Source organism: Brachyhypopomus gauderio, unplaced genomic scaffold (genome assembly GCF_052324685.1).
Source record: "Brachyhypopomus gauderio isolate BG-103 unplaced genomic scaffold, BGAUD_0.2 sc167, whole genome shotgun sequence".
NCBI classification, from domain to species: domain Eukaryota; kingdom Metazoa; phylum Chordata; class Actinopteri; order Gymnotiformes; family Hypopomidae; genus Brachyhypopomus; species Brachyhypopomus gauderio.
In genome coordinates, this window is record NW_027506988.1 from 180,252 (window position 1) to 201,827 (window position 21,576).

The 21,576-nt window shown below is 45.4% G+C and overlaps 2 protein-coding genes across 4 annotated transcripts; both read left to right on the forward strand.

The window, feature by feature from the left end:
• The first annotated feature begins 571 nt into the window (after window positions 1-571).
• LOC143501277 (globoside alpha-1,3-N-acetylgalactosaminyltransferase 1-like) lies at window positions 572-2,921 on the forward strand. The gene is made up of 3 exons (XM_076994904.1): window positions 572-794; window positions 1,465-1,530; window positions 1,729-2,921. Exons 1-3 carry the CDS (start codon window positions 761-763, stop codon window positions 2,652-2,654), a joined length of 1,026 nt encoding a protein of 341 aa, XP_076851019.1. The 5' UTR covers window positions 572-760; the 3' UTR covers window positions 2,655-2,921.
• A 2,489-nt stretch (window positions 2,922-5,410) lies between these two features.
• On the forward strand, window positions 5,411-21,576 carry ell2 (elongation factor for RNA polymerase II 2). Of its 3 annotated transcripts, none has more exons than XM_076994903.1 (12): window positions 5,411-5,698; window positions 9,914-9,961; window positions 10,685-10,806; window positions 10,913-11,064; window positions 16,305-16,564; window positions 18,563-18,687; window positions 18,828-18,894; window positions 19,187-19,796; window positions 19,948-20,008; window positions 20,237-20,408; window positions 20,781-20,825; window positions 20,975-21,576. In XM_076994903.1, exons 1-12 carry the CDS (start codon window positions 5,528-5,530, stop codon window positions 21,089-21,091), a joined length of 1,950 nt encoding a protein of 649 aa, XP_076851018.1. In that variant the 5' UTR covers window positions 5,411-5,527; the 3' UTR covers window positions 21,092-21,576. The 3 variants fall into 3 exon arrangements, with proteins under 3 accessions (XP_076851018.1, XP_076851017.1, XP_076851015.1); XM_076994902.1 differs by having other exon boundaries at window positions 5,412-5,698; window positions 10,913-11,076; window positions 20,781-20,816; XM_076994900.1 differs by having other exon boundaries at window positions 5,414-5,698; window positions 10,913-11,076.

Genomic DNA, 21,576 nt, shown 5'->3' on the forward strand with positions numbered 1-21,576 from the left:
CTTCAGTTTAGATAACTGTGATAATGCACTTTTCCACATACTGCAGAGGGGTGTGTGAGATCTGTATGTTAAAGAATATAGTGCCATCTGGTGGCAAAAAAGTGAGAAAACTTTTGGATAGATGGCCAGTAAATCGCAAAGCCTTCCTGGAATTAAGTTGTTTACATCCGTGTGGCTACTTCACGGCACTGTTTAGGCAGTTTATTTAACTGTTCAGCCTACGCATGTGTATGATCCATTCACCATATGCACACGGGTGACTTCTTTGGAAATACCAAAATGTATTAAATACCAAACTGTCACTATTCTGCCAAAGTGAAATTTTTGTTCCCAAGTGTACAGAATTTTACATGAACAGTAATGATCCTATTGCTGTACTACGCACCCCGCTTTGGTGCAGCACACTCGTTCACTGTGGTATGTGCTCCTCTATTCTTTCTTTGGCCAGGATTCCTTTCACATCTGGCTGCTTTGGGTTAGAGCCAGTGGAACGGATTCCCAAACCCCGAGGTTGAGAAGAGAAGGGTGAAGAAGAGAGAGAGAGAGAGAGAGAGAGAGAGAGAGAGAGAGAGAGAGAGAGAGAGAGAGAGGCAATGCAAGCATGGATCAAAAGATTCCACATGAGAGGAAGGAGACGAAGTAGAAGAGAGAAAACACCAGGATTGAAATTAGTGAGGAAAAAGATACAGAGAGAGAGAGAGAGGGAGAGAGAGAGAGAGAGAGAGAGAGAAATCCACACTGGGCTACAGAGGTGAGAGAGATGGCACTGTTCCCATACTCCAGACTGTCCTCAGGTCAGTGAGTCTTTGCTTCATTATGTCTGTCTCTCTCATTCTCCCTATCACTCTCTTTCACTTCCTGCATGACTTCTTTATCTCTTCTTTCACTCACTCTTTTGACTTTCTTACCTCGTCTTCCTTTCTGGAAACGTGACGCGTCACCCATATTTTGTGTTACTGCTTGCAAGGTTAAGAATGTTTTGACATGAGACACCAGCCTGTGCCTCCTGGCTTTGGGCCACTGGAGCATCTCCTCAATTCCAATGTAAATGATGTTGAGAATGACATAATAAGGTTCTGCGTTTTACTACTAATCATCTTCAAAATGTGCGCTGCTTTCATTTTCCATACGAAGGTGACACCTTCCCAAGAGATTTTTGCAAGCCGTCAACTTTTGGGCCAAACGCAGGGTATATGAAGTAGTAGAATAAATAATAGCCTTCAACTGTTTAAAAAAACCCCAACATGCTCCAGTTTAATGCGTTCAGATGTTTGGTCATGTGATATAACATTATGATGTGAAAATGATGTGCGTGGTATGTGTGAGGGTGGCCTGGTGGACATTAAGCAGATGTTCTATTCTAACATGCGGAATACCACAGTAATATACTTAATATAATGATATACAATGAAATACTTACTGATGGTGTTGCATAGAAACCTTTTCGGTGGTTGTGACTTACAGGTTTTTACTGTGGCAATCGGAGACAGCTGCTTTTGCTGTGTGTGTGTGTTCTCGCCGGACTGATCTGTAAGTGTACAATCCCGCTGCTTATGTTATCAACATACAACCACCTCCATCTCATACAGCAGCACCAACACGGTCATACAACACAGAAAAGCCAAGCAGTCCTTATGTACCATAACAAATTCATTCATTAACATACCAAAAAGTTTCACCTTGTAAAACCTGTTGGAAATGTGCTACCATTGATTGTGTTTTCTTTAGACTTCATGGCCGCAAAAAGAATTTCTGCTGTTTCCACATTTCCTACTCCCGTGTTGTCAGAGGAAAGACAAGCGAGGCTGGAAGGCAAAGACCTTCCCACCACGACACCCTGGGGTGCCCCTCTGGTGTGGGGGGACAGTGAATCCTCCACCAGGCGCAGAAACAAGTTTGCCCTTGGCCATGCCCAGGTGGGTCTGGCAGTCCTTGCAGTAGGGAACTACAACCGCTTCCTGCGTAACTTCCTCTCCTCCGCCGAACACAACTTCCTGCTCAACGTCCTCGTCACGTACTACGTCCTGACAGACAAGCCACGCGAGCTGGACCCGCCCCCGACTATGGGGCCCACCAGGAACCTGCGCATCATCCCCGTGGCTGAGATGCCGGGCTGGACAAGGCTGAGCTTACGACGCACGATTCTGCTGGCGTCCATTGTTAAAGAGCAGATTCACCAGGATGTGGACTACGTCTACTGTGCTGACGTTGACCAGGAGTTCATGAACCCAGTGGGCACGGAGATCCTAGGGAGGCTGACAGCCACGCTGCATCCAGAGTTCTTTGGAAGGCCACGTCACTCTTACCCTTACGAGACAGACCCAGACTCTCTGGCATACGTAGCAGATGAGGAAGGGGACTATTACTACACCTCCGAGTTCTACGGTGGGCTGTGCTCAGAGGTGTTGGCCATGCTGCAGGCTTGCTCTCTACTCATCCTGCAGGACCAGGACAGGGGTGTTCAGGCCCAGCAGTTGGAGGAGAGCTACCTGAACCGTTACCTGGTCAACCGCAAGCCCACCTGTGTGCTCTCACCAGAGTACAGCTGGTGGGAGTCACCCCAAACACCAGATATACCCACTCAGAGACTACACTCCATAGGCAGGCAATGCTTAGCTACAGGCAAGATGAAAGAAGACACAGTTGCTTGTTGAGGAGAGGAGAGGACATGATGTTAAAAAGATCATTTGATCGGTGCATGATGACATTATGCTGCAAATATGTAGCATCAAAGTATGGAAACCTAATAATTTTTCTGTAAATTTTATGAACATACAAAAGTTCAATGTTTTATTTCTCTTCCCAGTATGAGCTCAGTGCAGATATAAGATTTCCAGTAACACTGTGAAACGTTTTGGTAAAGCTCTTGAGATTTAATTACCCTTTTTTTTGGCATTAGACAATTACAGGGATTAAATCCAGTCATGAGTGTTGTGTATCCTTTCCTTTAAACTGAAAAAAAAACCCTCTTGGTAAACAACAACCCAGCCTCACCATCTGGGTCCACTAAGAGATATGGCTCAAACATTTGTGTTTTCATGTGATAAGGGCTCGATGCACTTGGTACCCACTTTGACTGACTATATTGGGCAAACATTAACCCGGCCTCTTGTTCCAAGATCCTTAAATCCGTGGAAAGGGCAGAAGAAGGACAACAGAGCAGTGTTGCTCGTGCATGTTCCCCGTGCTAACCACGTCAACCACATCGTGACTACATCAAGGGCTAAGATGTTCTGACACTGCGGTGCATCTGGACTTGCTGTGAACTCTGTTAACACAGAGCCAGAGTAAACTGATAGAGCTGGAGTGTGTGGTTTGTCGGTCTTCACATTTACCATGATTCTGTTCTTTGGGTTATTGCCGACTTTCAGCATACAGAAGGAAAAACCTTATAGTGCTTTTATTCACCTCAGTTCCACTAATGCTGTCTTGCTCTATTTTGGCACTGTTTTCCTATGTTTGCCAGATCTCCCCTATCACCCTTTCAGAGCAGATGGTTCCATCTCACCTTCTTTACCCTTTCCTCATGGCCAAACTAACACGTGCCTTGGTCTCACACCATCAAGAGGTTAGGGATATACCAAAGAACTTTGCACTCTTTACTAACTCTGATACTTATGATATTTATGTATCAGATACACACACACACACACACACACACACACATTTTGTGCTAAAGAAAACAGAAACAGAGAGCTAAACAGAGAACTTAATTTAATCTTGATTACAGTCTGACCATTATATAAATGTTCAAGTGATCGTGTCAGATACAAAACAATATGTCGTCTATCAAACTAAAACAAATATATACAGTTTATTTTCTTTCATGCCTATTGGAAACAAATGCAAAGGCCTTGATATTTACACGGTCTCTTGAAAGTCAAATGAGTCAGTCGTTATTTCAAACAGCAGGTTGTAAATGAGCTGATAGGATCCCATTCATGCTTTAGTGTATCCCTCAGCAGGCCAGCTTTGAGACGGGCAGGTCAGTCACCCAAAGTTTTGACGCAGCTGTCCTCGGCACTAATGACCTGCCACAATGAGCACTTGTGTCAACAGAGGGGTGGAGCTCAAGACACAAAATGTAATCAGACGTAAGGCCACTAACACGTCTGAATCATCTCAGTCTTCAGCTATTGTTCTCCTGACATGTTTGGAGACGATCTGTCATTAACATGAGAGAAGAGCCAAGAACTAATCAGAACTTCTTTCAAGTTTTCCACTGAAATATAAAGGAATGAATTATATTTACAATCACAAATGTGATGAAGGTTTGATGAAGGCAGCCCCAGAGGCCCATGGAAGTTCAACAGGAGTTGATGTGCCGCTCCTGTCAACAAAATATCTGTAATTACCAAATTTAGTGCAAAATCGATCATTCCTCAATATTACTGAGACAACATGTAAGTATAATTAAACTCCATCATCAGACTGTAAATGATTCACTGGGGCGTTACCAGTCATTGCAGTGAAAATGTCACAATAGCAACACATGTGTCTAGGTCTGAGCTTCTGTGATTAGGTGACAGCACCTCTCTCTGCAATTAAACAAAACCCGTATTTATACATGTTAAACAAAATGGTTACACAGGTATTACCAATACTAGAAGGGACTGTTTTACCCTCTAATGTCAGAGACAGGGTATACCTGGTCAGCTGTTAACTAGGGCTTTGTAATCAGCACACACATCATGTATACTGTTACTTTAAACAGCATGTATTAAATTTAAGGTGTGGCAAGCTTGTTTTTGTAGGCTGAGTCTAATCTAGTGGATTCACGCAGCCTCTCCCACACCCATTCTACTACCATTCACTGCACCACACCAAAACACTGCATAATCACACTGCAGCCAGAACTGACTCTGTAAGATAGTGCAGGTGTGTATACATGTATAAAAAGCCCCAAGGATAAGACCTCGGATTATTCTGGGCAAAAAACCTGAAAAACAACCCTTCCCTGACTTGTACAGTGACATACCGTTGAATATGGTATGTGAATAACAAGGTTGACAGTACAATGTTTGAATTATGTTTAGTTTACCACACAAAAAAAAAATTCTTTTGGTTTCTCACGTGAATGAGACACTTTAATACAGTTAGCCTGTGTGCAAAGACCACTAAGAATGTGCAGAATGTGACTTAGAGCACAAGGTACAAAATGCTCTGCAAATTACAACACGAGTGATTCTCAGGATCAACTTGAGTAGCTAATTTTGGCTGTTCGTGCTCAAAATGTTCAGAATTTCTCAGACTAGTTTTTAAGAACGGTCTTAATATATATATAATTGTAGCTCATATGAATAGTGTTAATATTAGCCCATCTACAAACCACGTTCAGAGAAGTAAACCGATAAGGACAAGTTGGAACAGCTTTTTTTTAAATCCCCAACAATACAAGACGCAAACCTATTCGTACACAACCTCTGAAAGGACCCCAAACATGCAAAACGAGCAGGACTTTTGCTGTAATTTCTCCTAATGTGGAGCGAGTCCAACTCCTCCCTGTCTGAGTGGTTTCTGCCCCTATATGCACGCACGTCAGAGGGACTATGGTCGCAGGCTGCTGAAGATGGCTGCTCTCTCCCAGGATGGGAGCTATGCACTCAATTGTGTCCGGAGTGCCGACAGAATCACCGTTTTGCATGTAAAATTGACAGAGACGGCCATACGAGCGCTGGAAGGCTACCAGAACTGTAAGGTGAGTTGAAAAGTCTTGTCATCAGTTAACTTCTCGGACCTGGAGGGGAGACGGCAGTGCCACGCACTGTTTGCTGGCCCCCCAAAAAAAGCAAGCTGGGAAGTGGCTTGGCTAACTTAAAGTTGTCGTTTTGCGTTTTGGGGGAGTTTTTTTTCCTTAAGAGATGTGTTTTTGAATATTAAAGTGCTGTAATTCTTAGAAAGGAAAACGTGTTTTAAAATGTTCTTTGAAGTGCTGAATGACTGGGTTTTTTAAAAAGGTGAAGTCAGGGCTAAAGTGCTGTCAGTGCCAACTCCGCAGTAATGGGCGAGCTGGGAGCTAAAGTTAGCCGGCTACCTCTCAAACTAGTTATCCGAGCTGCCCACGGGCCTTTTCATCACATATACGTGCTTTGTGTGTCTTTCATATATTTTCACCCGCAATGGTGAATTAGTCGCAAACTGTCAGCTGTTTTCTGTGAAGGTAACTAAAGTAGCTAACGTTAGCTGTCTCGGGCTAGTTCTTCCTCTGGATATATTAATCTGGCCAGCTAACGGCTACATTAAAGATCTTTATCTCACAGATGGCTAGACAAACGTGTCTAAATTAGCTGAAGTTAACTGTTAATCGTTTAGATCGGTCGTGTTTTAAAAGTTGTAGCTTCCAGAAATATGAGCAGGCTAACGTTAATCCATGTGGATCTTCATAAAAAAACTACGGACCGAAATGGAGTTTGTGCTCAGTAAATAAGAGTTTGAACTCGAATGGTTAGCGAGGTTTCTAGCTAAATACGAGACTTTATTTTAGATGTCGTCGTAACGACCGTTCACATTTGGGAAGTGGTCAGTTAATTTAATAGCGTTAGCCTGCTAGCCGGGGATAGCGCGCGGCTAACTATTCGGGGATAACTCCCTTTAGCCGTTCGGCTAACTATTCGGGGATAGCTCGCTTTAGCCGCTCGGCTAACTAGCCGGGGATAGCTCGCTTTAGCCGCTCGGCTAACTAGCCGGGGATAGCTCGCTTTAGTCGCTCGGCTAACTAGCCGGGCATAGCTCGCTTTAGTCGCTCGGCTAACTAGCCGGGCATAGCTCGCTTTAGCCGCTCGGCTAACTAGCCGGGCATAGCTCGCTTTAGCCGCTCGGCTAACTAGCCGGGCATAGCTCGCTTTAGCCGCTCGGCTAACTAGCCGGGCATAGCTCGCTTTAGCCGCTCGGCTAACTAGCCGGGCATAGCTCGCTTTAGCCGCTCGGCTAACTAGCCGGGCATAGCTCGCTTTAGCCGCTCGGCTAACTAGCCGGGGATAGCTCGCTTTAGCCGCTCGGCTAACTAGCCGGGGATAGCTCGCTTTAGCCGCTCGGCTAACTATCTCAATTGGCAACCAGCGTGCTAGTTAACGTTAGTAGATGGTGTATTTGTCCAACTAATTAATCTACATCGTTTTATTTGTTGGTGGCTCCTTTTGTGAATGACCGTTTCTCGAGCGGTAGCTAAAGTAGCTGTCTAGGTTGTCAAACTTAACAGCGCGAGGCGAACGAAGCCCCATTTGTAGTGTGTCGCGGGGAGACGTGTGTGTAGCTCGGCGGTTTGTTAGCACCGTGGCTAACCAGCTGTGAAGATGCTGACGTAGCGCGTGCAGCTAACGGTCGGTTTAATCTCGTCTCGCGTCTGAGGAGATTATACTTCACCTTTTAGGTTAAAATTGCCGTTAGATTTTTGTGGTTTTTGTCCGTAGTAGATAACGACGCTAGCTTTAAACTTTGTTAGTAACTGGCATACAACATTTACGATCCCACTTGCCTGACAAAATGCAAAAATAAAGTAATTCTCGTCGTTTCTAAAAGTTCAATAGCGAACACAACGAGTTGACTTGGGGGAAAAAAATATCTAGCGTTAACGAAAAGATGCGTTGTGTGGATTTTTAAAGCTGTCCACGGTCAAATTGCATACGAGGCAATGTTTAATTTAAAGCTACAGGAGATTAATAAAAAACTAAAGTGAAGGTGGGATCTAAAACGGAAATCACTGACCCAAAAGATTAGCTATTGAGGAATCGTCCACCATATCTTTTAGTATGAATAGACTTGATCAAGTATTACTTTTTTTCTGCAGTATTCTTCATGTAACTTGCACGTTTTAAAATAGCCTGTCAACGTTTATTTAAATCTGAAATAATAAATGTGAGCAATAATTTAATTAGAAATTGAATTTCCAAAATACTTTAGAAACAATAGTTACATATAGGTTCATAATCTGCTAGTACTGTTAATTAGACTGATATTTAAAAAAGCAATAATAGCTAAGGTTAAACATCTTTTAGTTATGCCAGGTGACTGATGTTTCCTGAGGTAAAATGTAAATATAGGGTTAAATGTAAATATAGGGTATGGAAATTTAGATTCTACATTTCTCAGAAGTCCAGCCACATATATGGGACTACTGCATGCTTTCTGGAAATAGTATGTTTAATATAAATTGGCAATGTTGCCAAGCAAGCACTTACTGCTTCTTTATCTGAGAATGTCCTTCTGAATATGTGCATTAAATGTCTTAATGAAATGTGGTGCATCTGCCTGGTTTATCATCTTCACCATGTGTCTACCATGTAACTTGTTTAGTTGGGCCGCACATCCGTACTCTAGGCTTTGTGGTGGGTTTTATCCTACAGATACACACATGAAAAGGAGATTTACTGTCCGCGTTATGTTGTCTAGATTTGTGAGAGGAGTTTCAGATGAGGCTGTGGTCCTTAGACCTACGCTGTCTGTCTCGGTCATGTAGCCCTTGCTCTTATGTGATCGTTTAGCAGTCATGAGAGCTGTCCGGCTCTGGTTCTTCCTGCTGTAATGTGATCACCGCTGTGTGGATGTGTAGAGTACGACTGTGTTTGGGCGTTGGGGAATGTGAAACCGATCTGGCTGTACAAGCCTCTGCAGGGAAAAAGGCCTCCATAATGTCATTTGAATATAACTGAAGGCATTTGCCGTGTGTGTGTGTGTGAGAGAGAGGGGGGGGGGGGGGGGGGGGGGACGGAGAAATGTATGAAGTTCTTGCTCTGTTAGGTGTTTTTATTTTTTTTATTTTTTAGGACCTTAATGTTTTCAGAAAATAAACATAATGTACTAGAATGTGTAGTTTTATGAATGTTTAAATGTTTGCAGGTTGAATCATTTAACCACTGTTTTGCAGCAGTAAAGTTAAAAATAGTCTGCTTATTTTGCTCCAAAGTAACGGAAACATAATGTTTCAGTACTGAGACTCTGCTCCAACCTCATCTTTAATGAAAAACGCATGTTGAGAAAAGCAGCTTCTCATCATGACCACGAATTATATTAGGACTGTACAGGCAAACATGAAATCCTCATTTATTAGCCAATCATTAAAAAATGCTATAATTTCATTCAGTGCTTCTGGCTTCCCTGCGTTTTTGTTTGTTTGCCTTTTCTTGGACCACTCATACACGCATTCATATGTCTTTCTGCTGCACATCTGAAAGCTGCTGACTGTGTTTTAGAATGACCGTTTTAATGTGTACAGTGTTGGATAATCTGAGTAAACATGGAGTTGGTGTGTTTGCTCTCATTTGCAAGTTTAGCCCACTATCAGAACTGGACTGCTAGCGAGTGCTGTTCTTTCAGAAGGCTCTGACTGGTCAAGCTGATTCAGCCCTTCACGCCGTGTTATGTGATAGCTGTGTTGGATGTTAACACTGCAGCTAGCACGTTGGGGCTCCATGGCTCACCTTTATTTGCTTACATTTTGTTGCAGTTGCTTTAATCTAGCGTGAATGTTTACTGGCCTGTATTGTGGGCTACACGTAAACAGTAAACCTTGATTGAGCTACTGTGAAGTGTCAACATTTTAAGGTGAAGCTCTTGCTTTAAAGTAAAAGTGTGTTGCAAACTTTGAGACCAGACGTCACTTTAAAATCTGTAGTTAAGATTTATGGCTGTTTACAGATGTTGGTAATTTACAGTCCTCATCAAATGTGTCTTTTTTAATTTACCCTTAAAACAAACCAATATGTTTTAAACAAAACAATCATTTGCTGTACAGCTGACCAAGAAGGAGCCTTTGTGATTGGGAATCTCAGTTTTAAATAATAATAATAATTAAAAAAAACTCCCCATTCACTTTCTTCTTTTTCTTTTTTAGATAAACGAATTCCCCATTAAAACATTTGAGTGTCATTTCTACAGCCAAGAAGGTCTAAGTATGTGTTACTTTGTCTCCCCCCAGAATGTACCATCCTCACGGCCAACGATACATTTCCAAGGACTTCAAGGGGTATGTGAGGATGATTTTATGTCTTTCTGGTATCTTTGGGTTTTTTTTTATTTATTTTTTTTAAGATCATAGCTGCTTGACCAGAATATCATTTAAATCCTCTTTCATCTCATAATGACCTTGGCACAAAGGATGTTTTAGGAAAATGTTCCCAAGACACAAAATTAAGAGTGGAGTCGCATTACGAGATCTGTTTCTAAACCCTGACAGAAGTGTGTACGTGCATGTTGGAATTCTTGCTTAATGGTTGCTCTGGTGTTGAGCAGATTGCTTTAGGCCTATTTAGGTCTATTCTGAGGTTTGTCAACTCTCACTGTTCCCCTGTAAAAATGGTTAACCTCTGACCCTGTGCTCCATGCCAGAGTTTATCTCCACTGAAGCTATTCATGCTGCTCTGTGGTTATGCAGCTGTGATCTCGCTCGGCGTGTCTCTTGTCTGTAACCGTTTAAAAGACACGCTGGTCTGGTGCTGTTGTGTGTGTGCTCCAGGGCTACCCCAAAGCCTTATGGGTAATCACAATGTTGACCTTTTTGTAGCACTAATTTGGCAGAAGATTGGAATGAGAAAATGAAGTCTCTTACAAATCACGTTTTTATTGTGTGCTGTGACTATTCCAGGTAGTGGTTCTGAGAAACCGAGAACGTGCACGTTTGATTCAAGACTTCATTAAATTAGTTAATTAATTAGGTGTTTTGCTTCTTTTTTGTTTTTTGGTCTTGCAGCGCATTAAGATTCCCAAGCCAGATGTCTCCGACGGGTCTCACGCTTTTGATTTTTACTTGTCCAACGTTGGCAAGGACAATCCTCAGGGAAGCTTCGAATGCATCCACCAATATGTGTCCAGGTAGGATGTCGCCGTTGCCACCAAAGGTGGTGTGCGCACGGTCAGACGTACGCGCCCGTGTTCTGGGGCCGTTCACCTTCTCAGGCTTCCCGTGTTCCTCCACCAGCTCCGGGCTTGCCCAGATGTCCTCGCTGGGGACGGTCCAGGACAAAATCACGGTGTGCGCCACCAACGACTCCTACCAGGTGACCAGAGAGCGCATGACGCAGGCCGAAGAGGACACGCGTAAGAGAGCCACAAAGGTCATCAAACCCGGGGGTCAGTTCACAGGCAGGTGCTTCCGTTTGTCCTCGTGCCACACAGGTGCCCTTTATCAGCACCGTGCATGCAGAACCCCACACGACACACCAGGTGCCAGGAAGTAATTGTGTACGAGAAAAACTGTATTCCCGCTAATCTGGTTTGGGTTAGTCCAACACCTTGCGTGGCATCCATGTTTTATGGATTGCCGACCGCTATCTGATGACGGAACGCTGACACACCCCACAAACACCACGTCTTGTTCCATGTAAAAACTGACGTTGCGTCATTAACCACAGAGCACAGACACCTGTTAAAAACATTACTCAGCAATGAAACTCTCCCTGCTATTTTTTTTTCTTCCTTTTCATTTTTCAGCGGTTTTCTCGTTTTCTCACTCTCATTCTCTGTGCTAAGTGTAGCATCTAAGATAAATGGGTTTCTCACTAATAGAAACTCAGGAAATCGGCAGATCCAACGTGGAAATATTCAGTTTGCCGGTGTGTTGTAATCTCGGTGGGTCACACAGCATGACTGCTCTTTACTACCACCACCATGAACTGGTGATTTGACCTTTTTTTAAAAAAAATTTTTTTGAAACCCAGAGCGATCACTGAACTCATTTCCTCCCAGTGTGGTTTGCTAGCAGCCCCAGGCGCTAGCTGCCAGCCCTCGGGGGACCCCCTGCTCTTATGACCGTGACAGGGTGCTTCTCCGTAAACCGGAAAAGTCGGTTTGGCTGATGGTGGGTGCAGCTGAGGGAGGCATTTGCATGGGGTGAGAAAGCCAGAGAGACGAGCAGGGGCAGGTTGTAGTTGCGGTCTGTGGCAGCTGCCCCAGGGTCTACCTCTGACTCCTTACTCCTCCTCCACCCCCGCTGCTTACAACTGTTGCATTGTAATGTTTGAATGGTAAATCGCAGGGCTTGTGCTGACACCTTTTAATAAGCCAACATGAGGGTTTTGTCTGGTTGCCAAGATTTATGACAGTAAAAATGTGTGTGTGTGTGTCAGAGATGCTCACAAGTCATTTTTTGCAAGTCCAAGTCAAGTCTCAAGTCTTTGATCTCAAGTCCAAGTCAAGTCTCAAGTCTTTGATCTCAAGTCCAAGTCAAGTCTCAAGTCTTTGTTCTCAAGTCCAAGTCAAGTCCCAAATATTTGAGTGACACTGTAGTCGCAAATCCCTGTATAGTTGTAATGGTCTGTTATGACATTTCTGATGTATAATAGCTTAAACTGGTAAATGAAGAAATACAATTTTTAAAAGTGCGCACCCACACACAAATGTTTTCCAGATAAATTTTGTATCCGTATTTTTCTCCAAAAAGTATTTTTCTTACAAAACTGACATTTTTCTGGATACAATATTCGCTTCTTTCAGTAGAACATCTGCTATATTTTGTTTTAAAAGATAATGGAGGGCTGTGAATTAAAAAAAATCACATTTTTAACTATATATATGAAAGGTCTGCATATAAAGAAAATAGCAACCAAATTAGTGATTATAAAATAAAAATTAAAAACAGAATTCAAATTTTACAATAATAATGATTCTGACATAAAAAGCCCTGCAGCAACAACTATTTGTCTCCTAATGAACTGGATCAAACACAATCTATTTGAACTTCAAGGTGTCTTTCAGTGTCCAATACAAGGAAAATGTTTATGCAACTAACGCATTACATTTTTAAAAGATCAGGGTTGACAGGGTACTTGCACTTAGCCTGGCTCGGTGAGGGCGCAGGCGCATTAAGCCTGGTTTATACTTGACGCGCCGCTGCGCGAGGGTCCGCGCGGCGAAAATGACGTAATCGCTGTGGCTCTGACCGTGCGCGAGGTCGTGCACCTCTCGAAAACTTCGCGCGCGCGCCGTGCTTCAGCGCGATGGACAAAGTCATGTTTGCCGGGTTCATACACCTATACAAGGTGGAATTAAAGCACTTGTACGGCACTTTAAAGGTCCATTTCAGTATTTCCCAGCACGTTAAACTTAATTAAGTTAAATATTTATACATATACTCGAAATGAATCGAAATAATTCGCTTTTTTATCACATTAGTTTATGGTTGTTTATTTTCAAAACGCCCAATCTTAACGTCTTCACGTTCTCTCATGTTTCGTCTTGGAATTACAAGAGGCTCGTATTTAGCCCTATCCGGACGGGATTAATTTTTCAGGGGGACGTCTGTGAAAAATATTTCACCCTTGTACTCAGTGATAAAACTCTTGCATCCGGACAGCAATTGAAAAAACAGGAGGACCCGCGAGTTTTTGGCTTTCTCGGTCACATGACATCGCCTTGTCACGTGATAGCATGTTTAATAATGTCACACTGCCAACTCTGATGATTCCTTTTTAACTTTTAACTTTACTACTGTTCAGTTCAGCATTTAAGATCTCCGTTTAAGTTAAGCTATTTTGTTAAACCAATACAGAAAACACATTATAAAAAATCGCTAATGAATGTAAATAGCTAAATAAATCCGTTAAATAAAATAAAATAAATCCATTAAAAATCCAGTAAATCCATTTTCGCTCGCCGCTGTCTTTACGTGGATCTCCGTGAAAACGCGCGCCCAACGTGTTAAGCCTGGTTTATACTCGACGCGCCGCGAGCGGCGCGAGGGTCCGCGCGGCGAAAATGACGTAATCGCTGTGGCTCCGCCCGTGCGCGAGGGCCTCGCGCGCTGTCGCGGCGCGAGGTCGTGCACCTCTCGAATTTTGTAACTTCGCGCGCGCGCCGCGCTTCAGCGCGATGGACAAAGTCATGTTTGCCGGGTTCATACACCTATACAAGGTGGAATTAAAGCACTTGTACGTCACTTTAAAGGTCCATTTCAATATTTCCCAGCACGGTAAACTTAATTAAGTTAAATATTTATACATATACTCTAAATGAATCGAAATAATTCGCTTTTTTATCATATTATTTAATGGTTGTTTATTTTCAAAACGCCCAATCTTAACGTCTTCACGTTCTCTCATGTTTCGTCCTGGAATTACAAGAGGCTCGTATTTGTTAACGTAATTTCAACATTTTAATGTACTTTAGCCTAAATTCCAGCACTTTTCAAACCTGAAACACAAAGCAACATTAAAATGCGTCAGGTAAATGTTCATTCCCTTTTTTTTTAGGGGTGTTTCTTTACACTACCACATATAGTTTCGGACAACATTGCAAAGTCATATTTATGTTTGATACCTAATGTGTATATATACGGTCTCTGGTCAGGTAAAAATGTTCTTTCACCGGTTTTGCAGAGGTTTTTTATTCTCCACTGCCACCTATCGCCACCTATCGTTTCGGAGAACACTGCAGCGACGCTCGCGAAAGTATAAACGCCTACACCGCTCGCGCAGGGTCGCGCGAGGTGGGCGGAGTAGCGCGCTACGGTCGCTCGCGAAAGTATAAACCAGGCTTAACTACGGTGCGTGGCAGTGGACATATAACTGTTTTATTAAACGCGAGGTGATGTCTGCATGTATAAACTCAGACATGTGGATCCGGACGGGACTAAAATTACCAGACGACCACGGAGTACAGCGAAAAACAGTAGGTAATTCCGCCTGTAATTTTCTCTGAGGACGTCTGAGAAAAACACGGACATGCTCGTTCCGGACGGGATTAAAATCACAGAGGACCCCCCGTAAAAGAGAAAATTACCCCAGGACCCCCTGAGAAACTAATCCCGTCCGGATAGGGCTAAATGTTAACGTATCGTTTCGGACAACACTGCAAAGCTATATTTATGTTTGATGCCTGGATGTGTATATATACGGTCTCTGGTCAGGTAAAAGTGTTCTTTCCCCGGTTTTGGACAATAGTATACGGCGCGAGACTGGGAGACTCTCTCACCATGGCTCTCTCATCCTGGCTGCACCGCGCTGGTGAAGTTCCGTTATAGTCTCGCGTGATAGGAATTTCTAAATAAAAGTAATAAATAAGGATGTTTGCAAAGGATTTGAAAACTTCAATGCACATTAAAGTTAATGTTTTGCAGATAAAATTCAGGTAGAAATACATGAAAACACACAAACAAAATATTTCCATTTAGAACTTTATTTTTGCAAAAGCCGCATGGCTTCCCCTCTTTAAACACTGTTCAATTTACAGTTGATTGGTATTCCCAATTTGTCAAGCATTGTTCATTGCTCCCATGCGAAGTTTACAATGCAGATAACTTAACAGGCTATTCTTAAATGTTTTCCTCTCCATAAAGTAACTTTATGAACATATACACTGCCAATACAAGACTAGAATGTAAGATTCGTTTGTCTACAAAAACGAGGTATTTTAACTTACACTAAACGCTGGCGTCGGCCATCGTTTTGCACACGAACGAGCATGCGCGAGATCAGGAACGCGTTTGTGCCATGGCCAGGCAGCCACGCACACGCAGCCACGGGGAGGTGGTCTCTTTTCTCGAGCCGTACCCTCCTCGTTTTGGAAGGGTTTTTTATTCTCCACTGCCACCTATCGTTTCGGAGAACACTGCAGCGACGTTCGCGAAAGTATAAACGCCTACACCGCTCGCGCAGAGTCGCGCGCTACGGTCGCTCGCGAAAGTATAAACCAGGCTTAACCTTTCCGGGTGGGTTTTCAGGTGGCGAATAAAATTAGATGTGGTGGAACCAGCGTACTGTATTTTTATGCCACACACTCTGCAGTTTGCTGCTCTTCTATTTGCTACTTGTACTTGTTTTGTACCCAAAACTTATTATGAATGGTGGAACAGAAGCGAGCGTCCTCACCTGCGTCGTCATGATCGCGATGTTTTGCGGCGCGCGCAGCGCCAGGTTCGCGTGGTGTGCGGAGTCGCGCGCAACGGTCACTTGCGAAATACTTGACGCGTCGCGACCGGCGCGAGGGTCCGCGCGCCGAAAATGTTACAGCGGGAAGTAAAAAGCATTCAGACAGGCGGAGAAAAGTCAAATGAAACGCAAAAGAACATTACAAATAAAAGATTGTTCACGAGTCTCAAATCACGAGTCCAAGTCGAGTCGCAAGTCTTTTGAATGCAAGTCTAAGTCGAGTCTGAAGTCCCTGTATATGCGACTTAAGTGCGACTCGAGTCCGAGTCCCAAACTCGAGTCCCCATCTCTTGTGTGTGTGCGCACCTTCATCTCTCACAGCTGCTCCAGCTTGAGTAGTGGAGCCATCAAACCGACCCCATCCATGTTCCACGCTGTTTTAGTTTGTTCTTTCCCCTACTTGTTCTCAGCCAGTCCCCCTCTCTCTCTGAACTCCAAACTCCACAGGTAAAAAGGTCCAGGTCCGAAAGCCAGCCCCCTCCGCCCCTGATCCGGTTCCGGAGAGGAAGCGCTCCACCCCCATGAACCCGGCCAACACCATCCGCAAGTGCCTTTCCAGTAACCCGGTGTCCCAGCGGCCGTACCGAGACCGCGTGGTCCACCTGCTGGCCCTGCGCTCCTACAAGAAGCTGGAGGTTCTGGCCAGACTACAGAGAGACGGTATCAGCCAGAAGGACCGCAGCTCCCTGGGCAGCACCTTACAACAGGTAGGACCTGCGGAGAACCCGCCAGCACCAGGCAGCGGTGAATATTAAACAGCCCTGATGAAGTGGGGTGAGTGAAGGGGGCAGTGGAGCTGTGGGGGAGACGTGAGGAGCACGTTTGTCAAGATTGAACAAACCAGAGAACCAGAGAGGGAGGATCCACTCCATTCCAAACAGTCCAGGTTCCTTCTTCCTGAAGCCTCTCTGGTTGTGAGAACTTCTCCCGTCATCTTGCGTGTTAACGCAGTATTTGGTGCTGATCCGTAGCCAGTCGTGTACGTTTTGAAGCAGAGTATTTGATTCAGAAGCAGCACAGAGGCGGGGCACCTGAGCACCGGTGAGCCTGGACACGGACGGGTCTGGGCCAGACGGACGACCCTTCACACGCACCTTTCTGATAGATGCATCTGAGAACAAGAACGCTAGCAAGGAACGTGCAGCGCAGAGAGAAGCTTATTGTGAGGCTTAAGCACGAAATCAATATGCAAAAGACAAACACCTGCATTTACCTCAGTTGGACCCCAGCCGTAACTATAACTGTATCTATACATTAGATGTTAAATATTACATCTAAATATGTAGACACGTGGCTGGTGGCTCATAGTAAAGAATGATTTACTTTATCTCACGGAAGACTTAAAGGTCTCGTACTGTGCCGATTGCCTACAAATGGGCCTGGATTAAGTGGGCGGAGCTTCCTCCTCAGCCTGCAGAGGGTGTGGTTTCAGCAGAGCACGGAGGGGAAGTCCCAGCCACGAGCCTGTGTCAGTTCCCTTCAGTGGTTTCACTGGAGAAATGTCAAAGGTACTTTGTCCTGGGGTTGGTTTCTATATGCGCTAATTGAAATTGACTAGCAAGGGATCTCGGTGAAGGGAGACGGGGGGTTGGGGGGGGGGGGGGGCAGACATTGAAACTGCCCCTTTTATTCAATGAAAGGGAGAAGCAGCTCTGTTGGCCTTACTGCAGATGGACGGGGTGCAGGCAGACGGGCGAGACGTTGTATATTCGCATGTAAATTACGCAACGTTATGTTTATTTTGCCTCATGTCGGGAGGAGGCCAGCGTTCAACAGAACGTGAAGAACCGTTTCACTGTCTGCACCTCGGGCCGGTTTAGATCTCGCGTAGCCCAAATGTCTCAGGCCGCCCACAGCTTAGCTGCCGCCGTCTGAAATTACTTGGAAAAGAAAAACCGGATGTGCATTCAGATTTGCTCCCTTCACATTTGAGTGTAAATCCGTGCAGTATGTTTCTGAATGCGTATGAAGGCCTGGCTCACTGCTGGGGCGTGACTGCTCGGCTTAAGAGGGTCCAGGCCCACACTGAGTGAGCAATCTGGTCCTGGTGCACAGAATGAAATTCCTCTAAACACAACATTTGTACAGAACATAGTTATCGCGTGTCTCTTGTACGAGTTTGTGGTTTTTATCCTTTCTTTTCATTCTAGCGTTATGGCAAGTAAATATGATTTGTGATATGAACTGACTTGTGATATCGGGCATTTTACATAATCGCATGTTCATAGGCTTGTTAGGAGTTCAACATTGTTGGAAAAATATGAAGGACTGTTCTGTAATACAGTTTAGTGTCACTGACCTAATTCATTATTTCTATAATCCAGGAACATGCGATCCAAAACACACTGGTCCAAAATCCAACATTGTCGTTGTTCCTGTTTGCTGCCTCATAAAGTGTCCAGCACCATGTTTTAGAATCGCCATAAAAGTGTGGTTTGTGTTTGAAGCTCTTGTGGACCCTTTTGAAGTGTAGTGCTCCTTCACGTTATGATGAGGGGCCATTAGGACAGCGGTCTGCTTACACAAGCGCGTCATATTTCACTTTGTCTGAAGTTCATAGAAACAATATAATAAAAGCCCCAGTTGGCTCTGTGTGTATCTGATTTAAACAAGAACATTTAAAAAACTTTCATTTCTGGTCTCCTGAGGTGAGCTGGTGAGAGAGAAACGTTCTTACTGCAGTGTTTTCGTGTTTGTATATTCAGGTTGCTAATCTGAACCCGAAGGATAACTCGTACTCTCTAAAGGACTTCCTCTACCGTGAGGTCCAGAGGGACTGGCCGGGCTACACGGAGGACGAGCGCACTCAGGTGGACAGGATCCTGACTCGGTGAGTTCCTGGCCCATTTGCAGTGGCTCAGCAGCACCGGCGCATGTCGACCCTCACTGAGTGTACGACTGGGCAGCCCGTCACGCAGGACTGGTGCCATGTTGGCTCCTGTCTCACGGACCCTCCTGTGTGTCTCACAGTAAACTGGGCCTTCCCGCGGATTCACTCTCATCCAGCACTTCTCCCAAAGAGCCGGCCCCACAACAGGTATGGACACAGCCACACTTCTGATGATGATGATGATGAGGTTGTTTGAGGGGGGATGTTGGGTCAATCCTGGAGAGAAGCACGCCAAGCCAAGCGCTCTTCTACTGAACTGAAGCCTGATTATATTCCTTTCTTGATTTAAAGATGTGTGAGTTTTGGTGAAGGCGGCAGTGGGTTGGCATGTACCAGGCTCCCAGTTGAAATCGGAGATTTGAGTTGATTAAACATAGATTTACTGCGCGTTCCTACATTCCTGCTTTTACACCGAGGACCCTCGTCTCTCTGTATTTAGAAATGCCAGCTTGAGGGAGACTTCATTGACCCTCTGATGCCCAAGAAACCTCGAATCTCCCACCTCAGTAACCGGAGCGCTCCTGGCTCATCTGAGCGCCACACCCCTTTGGAGGCGGAGGAGAAGAGGGCCACGCCCCCTGTCTCTGCAGCCTGCCCTGGCCCCTCCTCCCAGCCCCTGGTGTCCCACCCACCGTCTGGCTCCAACTCCAACTCCCCAAGCACACCCGAGGGGCGTGGCACACAAGACCTGCCCCTGGACCAGAGCTCCACCTGCGGGGAAGAGGCGGAGCGTTACACCTCCCGAGCCCTGACGCCCAGCCCCCGAGGCCGGCCCGCCCACGTCTCCTCCTCCTCCTCCGTGGCCTCCAGCTCCGCCCCCTCCCTCCCCCCGTACACCACGCCCCCAGCAGCCAGCAGTAGCAAAAAACCCAAAAAGAAGTCCAAGAAGCACAAAGAGAAGGAGCGTGACAGGGAGAAGGAACGAGTGAAGCAGAAGGAGAGACACGCTGAGGAGGACGAGAGGCCCAGGAAGAGACACCGTGTGGACGTGGAGGAGAAGCACAAGCCAGCCAGCCGCCCCGCTCCCGATACGGAGCCACGCGGAGAAGGTGCGTGTCTGGGGATCGCTCGTGGGCCTTGACGAAGTCCTACACCTCGATTAGTGTTTTATTAGTTTGAGAAGCAGCGGTTCTTCAAAACACTGTTCAAGATGAGAGCTTTCGTGAAGTGCCATTTGTGATCAATCGTTTCTCTCCTTAGACAGAACAAGCAAATCTGAGTTCACAGAACTGTCCACCCCGGTGATTCCTGATTACATAGCGTGAGTTTACCCTGACCGTGTGTGGAGGGCGTGGGGCCCTGGCTAGATTTGGCCTTGTTCTAGATTAGCTGGCTCTCAGCACCGTGTAGCCCTGTTTTATCTGTGCAGCATCTGCCTTTGGGCTTTCAGTAAATCTTTTACAAACTTTACATGGCAAACTGGTTAAAGTGTGTGTGTGTGTGTGTGTGTGTGTGTGTGTTCGTGTTCGTTCTCCTTTACCCTGGGCAGTAATTACACAGCAGTGGTGTCTGTGGACCAGAGGCAGCGCTACAAGGACGATTTCAACGGCGAGTATGACGAGTACCGCGTTCTTCACGCCCGTGTGGAGGGCATCACACGACGTTTCTCCCATCTGGACGCCCAGTGTAGACGCCTGTCACCTGGAACCAAGGAGTATCGGGTCAGGACACGGGCCCACACACGGGCCCACACACGGGCCCACACACGGGCCCACACACGGGCCCACACACGGGCCCACACACGGGCCCACACACGGGCCCACACACGGGCCCACACACGGGCCCACACACGGGCCCACACACCGGCCCACACACCGGCCCACACACCGGCCCACACACCGGCCCACACACCGGCCCACACACCGGCCCACACACCGGCCCACACACCGGCCCTAGACTCTGTGTAGGCCGGCTAGACGCAAACTGGCTTCTGATCGACTGTTTTACCCGTTCACGTTTATACAACTGTTTGTTGTGTGGTGTAAAAATGTTTTTTTTCACAATAAAGAACTTCAGATGTCTGTCTTATTCAGGAGGTGCATGAAGAGGTGCTACAGGAATATAAAAAGGTGAAACAAGTGAGTTTGAATACAAATATTTTAAAATCCTAATAATGCAATGTGGAATTTATCCACATACACAGCATATAGGTCTGTGTGAGGGACTTTTCTTTTCTTTTTAATCACTATTGATTGGTGGTTTTGTCTTTCTGTTCAACGTTCTGTAGCACAACCCAAACTACCATGAGGAGAAGCAGCGGTGTGAGTACCTGCACAACAAGCTGGCCCACATAAAGAGGCTCATTGCTGACTTTGACCAGCGGAGGGCGCAGTCCTGGCTTTAAACCGTGGAAGCCAGCAAACCCCCTGCAACCAATCAGAGCTCTCTTCAGCCCAAAGACCGCACCAGAGGGAGCGAGGGAGATCAAACGGCCTGCGTGCGTGCGTGCGAGCGAGCGACACGTCCCCTTCGACCCATTCCCTGTTCACCACGTTTTCCAAGTCTACATTTCATTCCTAGGCTCTCCTCCTCCCCCTCTCCTTCCCCTCTCTGTGTTTTCTCTTCACTTTGCTGAAGCGTCCTTCATTCTGACCACTGCCTCTGCTGTTTAAGAGAAGAAAAACACTCCCTGCTAGTGATGTCATGCATGTCTAGGGGAATAACGCTTAGTCTACAAGCCTTTTTTTTTCTTTCATCTTCTTTGAAGGACTTTAAAAAAAGACAAAAAAGAATTAAACAATTTTCAAAGCAAAGAAAATATATCTATAGCTACCTGTATTTAAAAAAAAAAAAAAATCTATTTATTTTGAACAAAAGGAAGAGAAGAAA

What these genes read in the sequence shown, in the direction of transcription:
- LOC143501277 (XM_076994904.1), top strand. Translation starts at nt 761, where the DNA reads ATGGCACTGTTCCCATACTCCAGACTGTCCTCAG. An exon ending in ATACTCCAGACTGTCCTCAG is followed by an intron (nt 795 to 1,464) that starts GTCAGTGAGTCT and finishes TGTGACTTACAG; the next exon opens with GTTTTTACTGTGGCAATCGG. An exon ending in TGTTCTCGCCGGACTGATCT is followed by an intron (nt 1,531 to 1,728) that starts GTAAGTGTACAA and finishes TGTTTTCTTTAG; the next exon opens with ACTTCATGGCCGCAAAAAGA.
- ell2 (XM_076994900.1), top strand. Translation starts at nt 5,528, where the DNA reads ATGCACGCACGTCAGAGGGACTATGGTCGCAGGCTGCTGAAGATGGCT. An exon ending in AAGGCTACCAGAACTGTAAG is followed by an intron (nt 5,699 to 9,913) that starts GTGAGTTGAAAA and finishes GTCTCCCCCCAG; the next exon opens with AATGTACCATCCTCACGGCC. An exon ending in TGGGCAGCACCTTACAACAG is followed by an intron (nt 16,565 to 18,562) that starts GTAGGACCTGCG and finishes TTGTATATTCAG; the next exon opens with GTTGCTAATCTGAACCCGAA.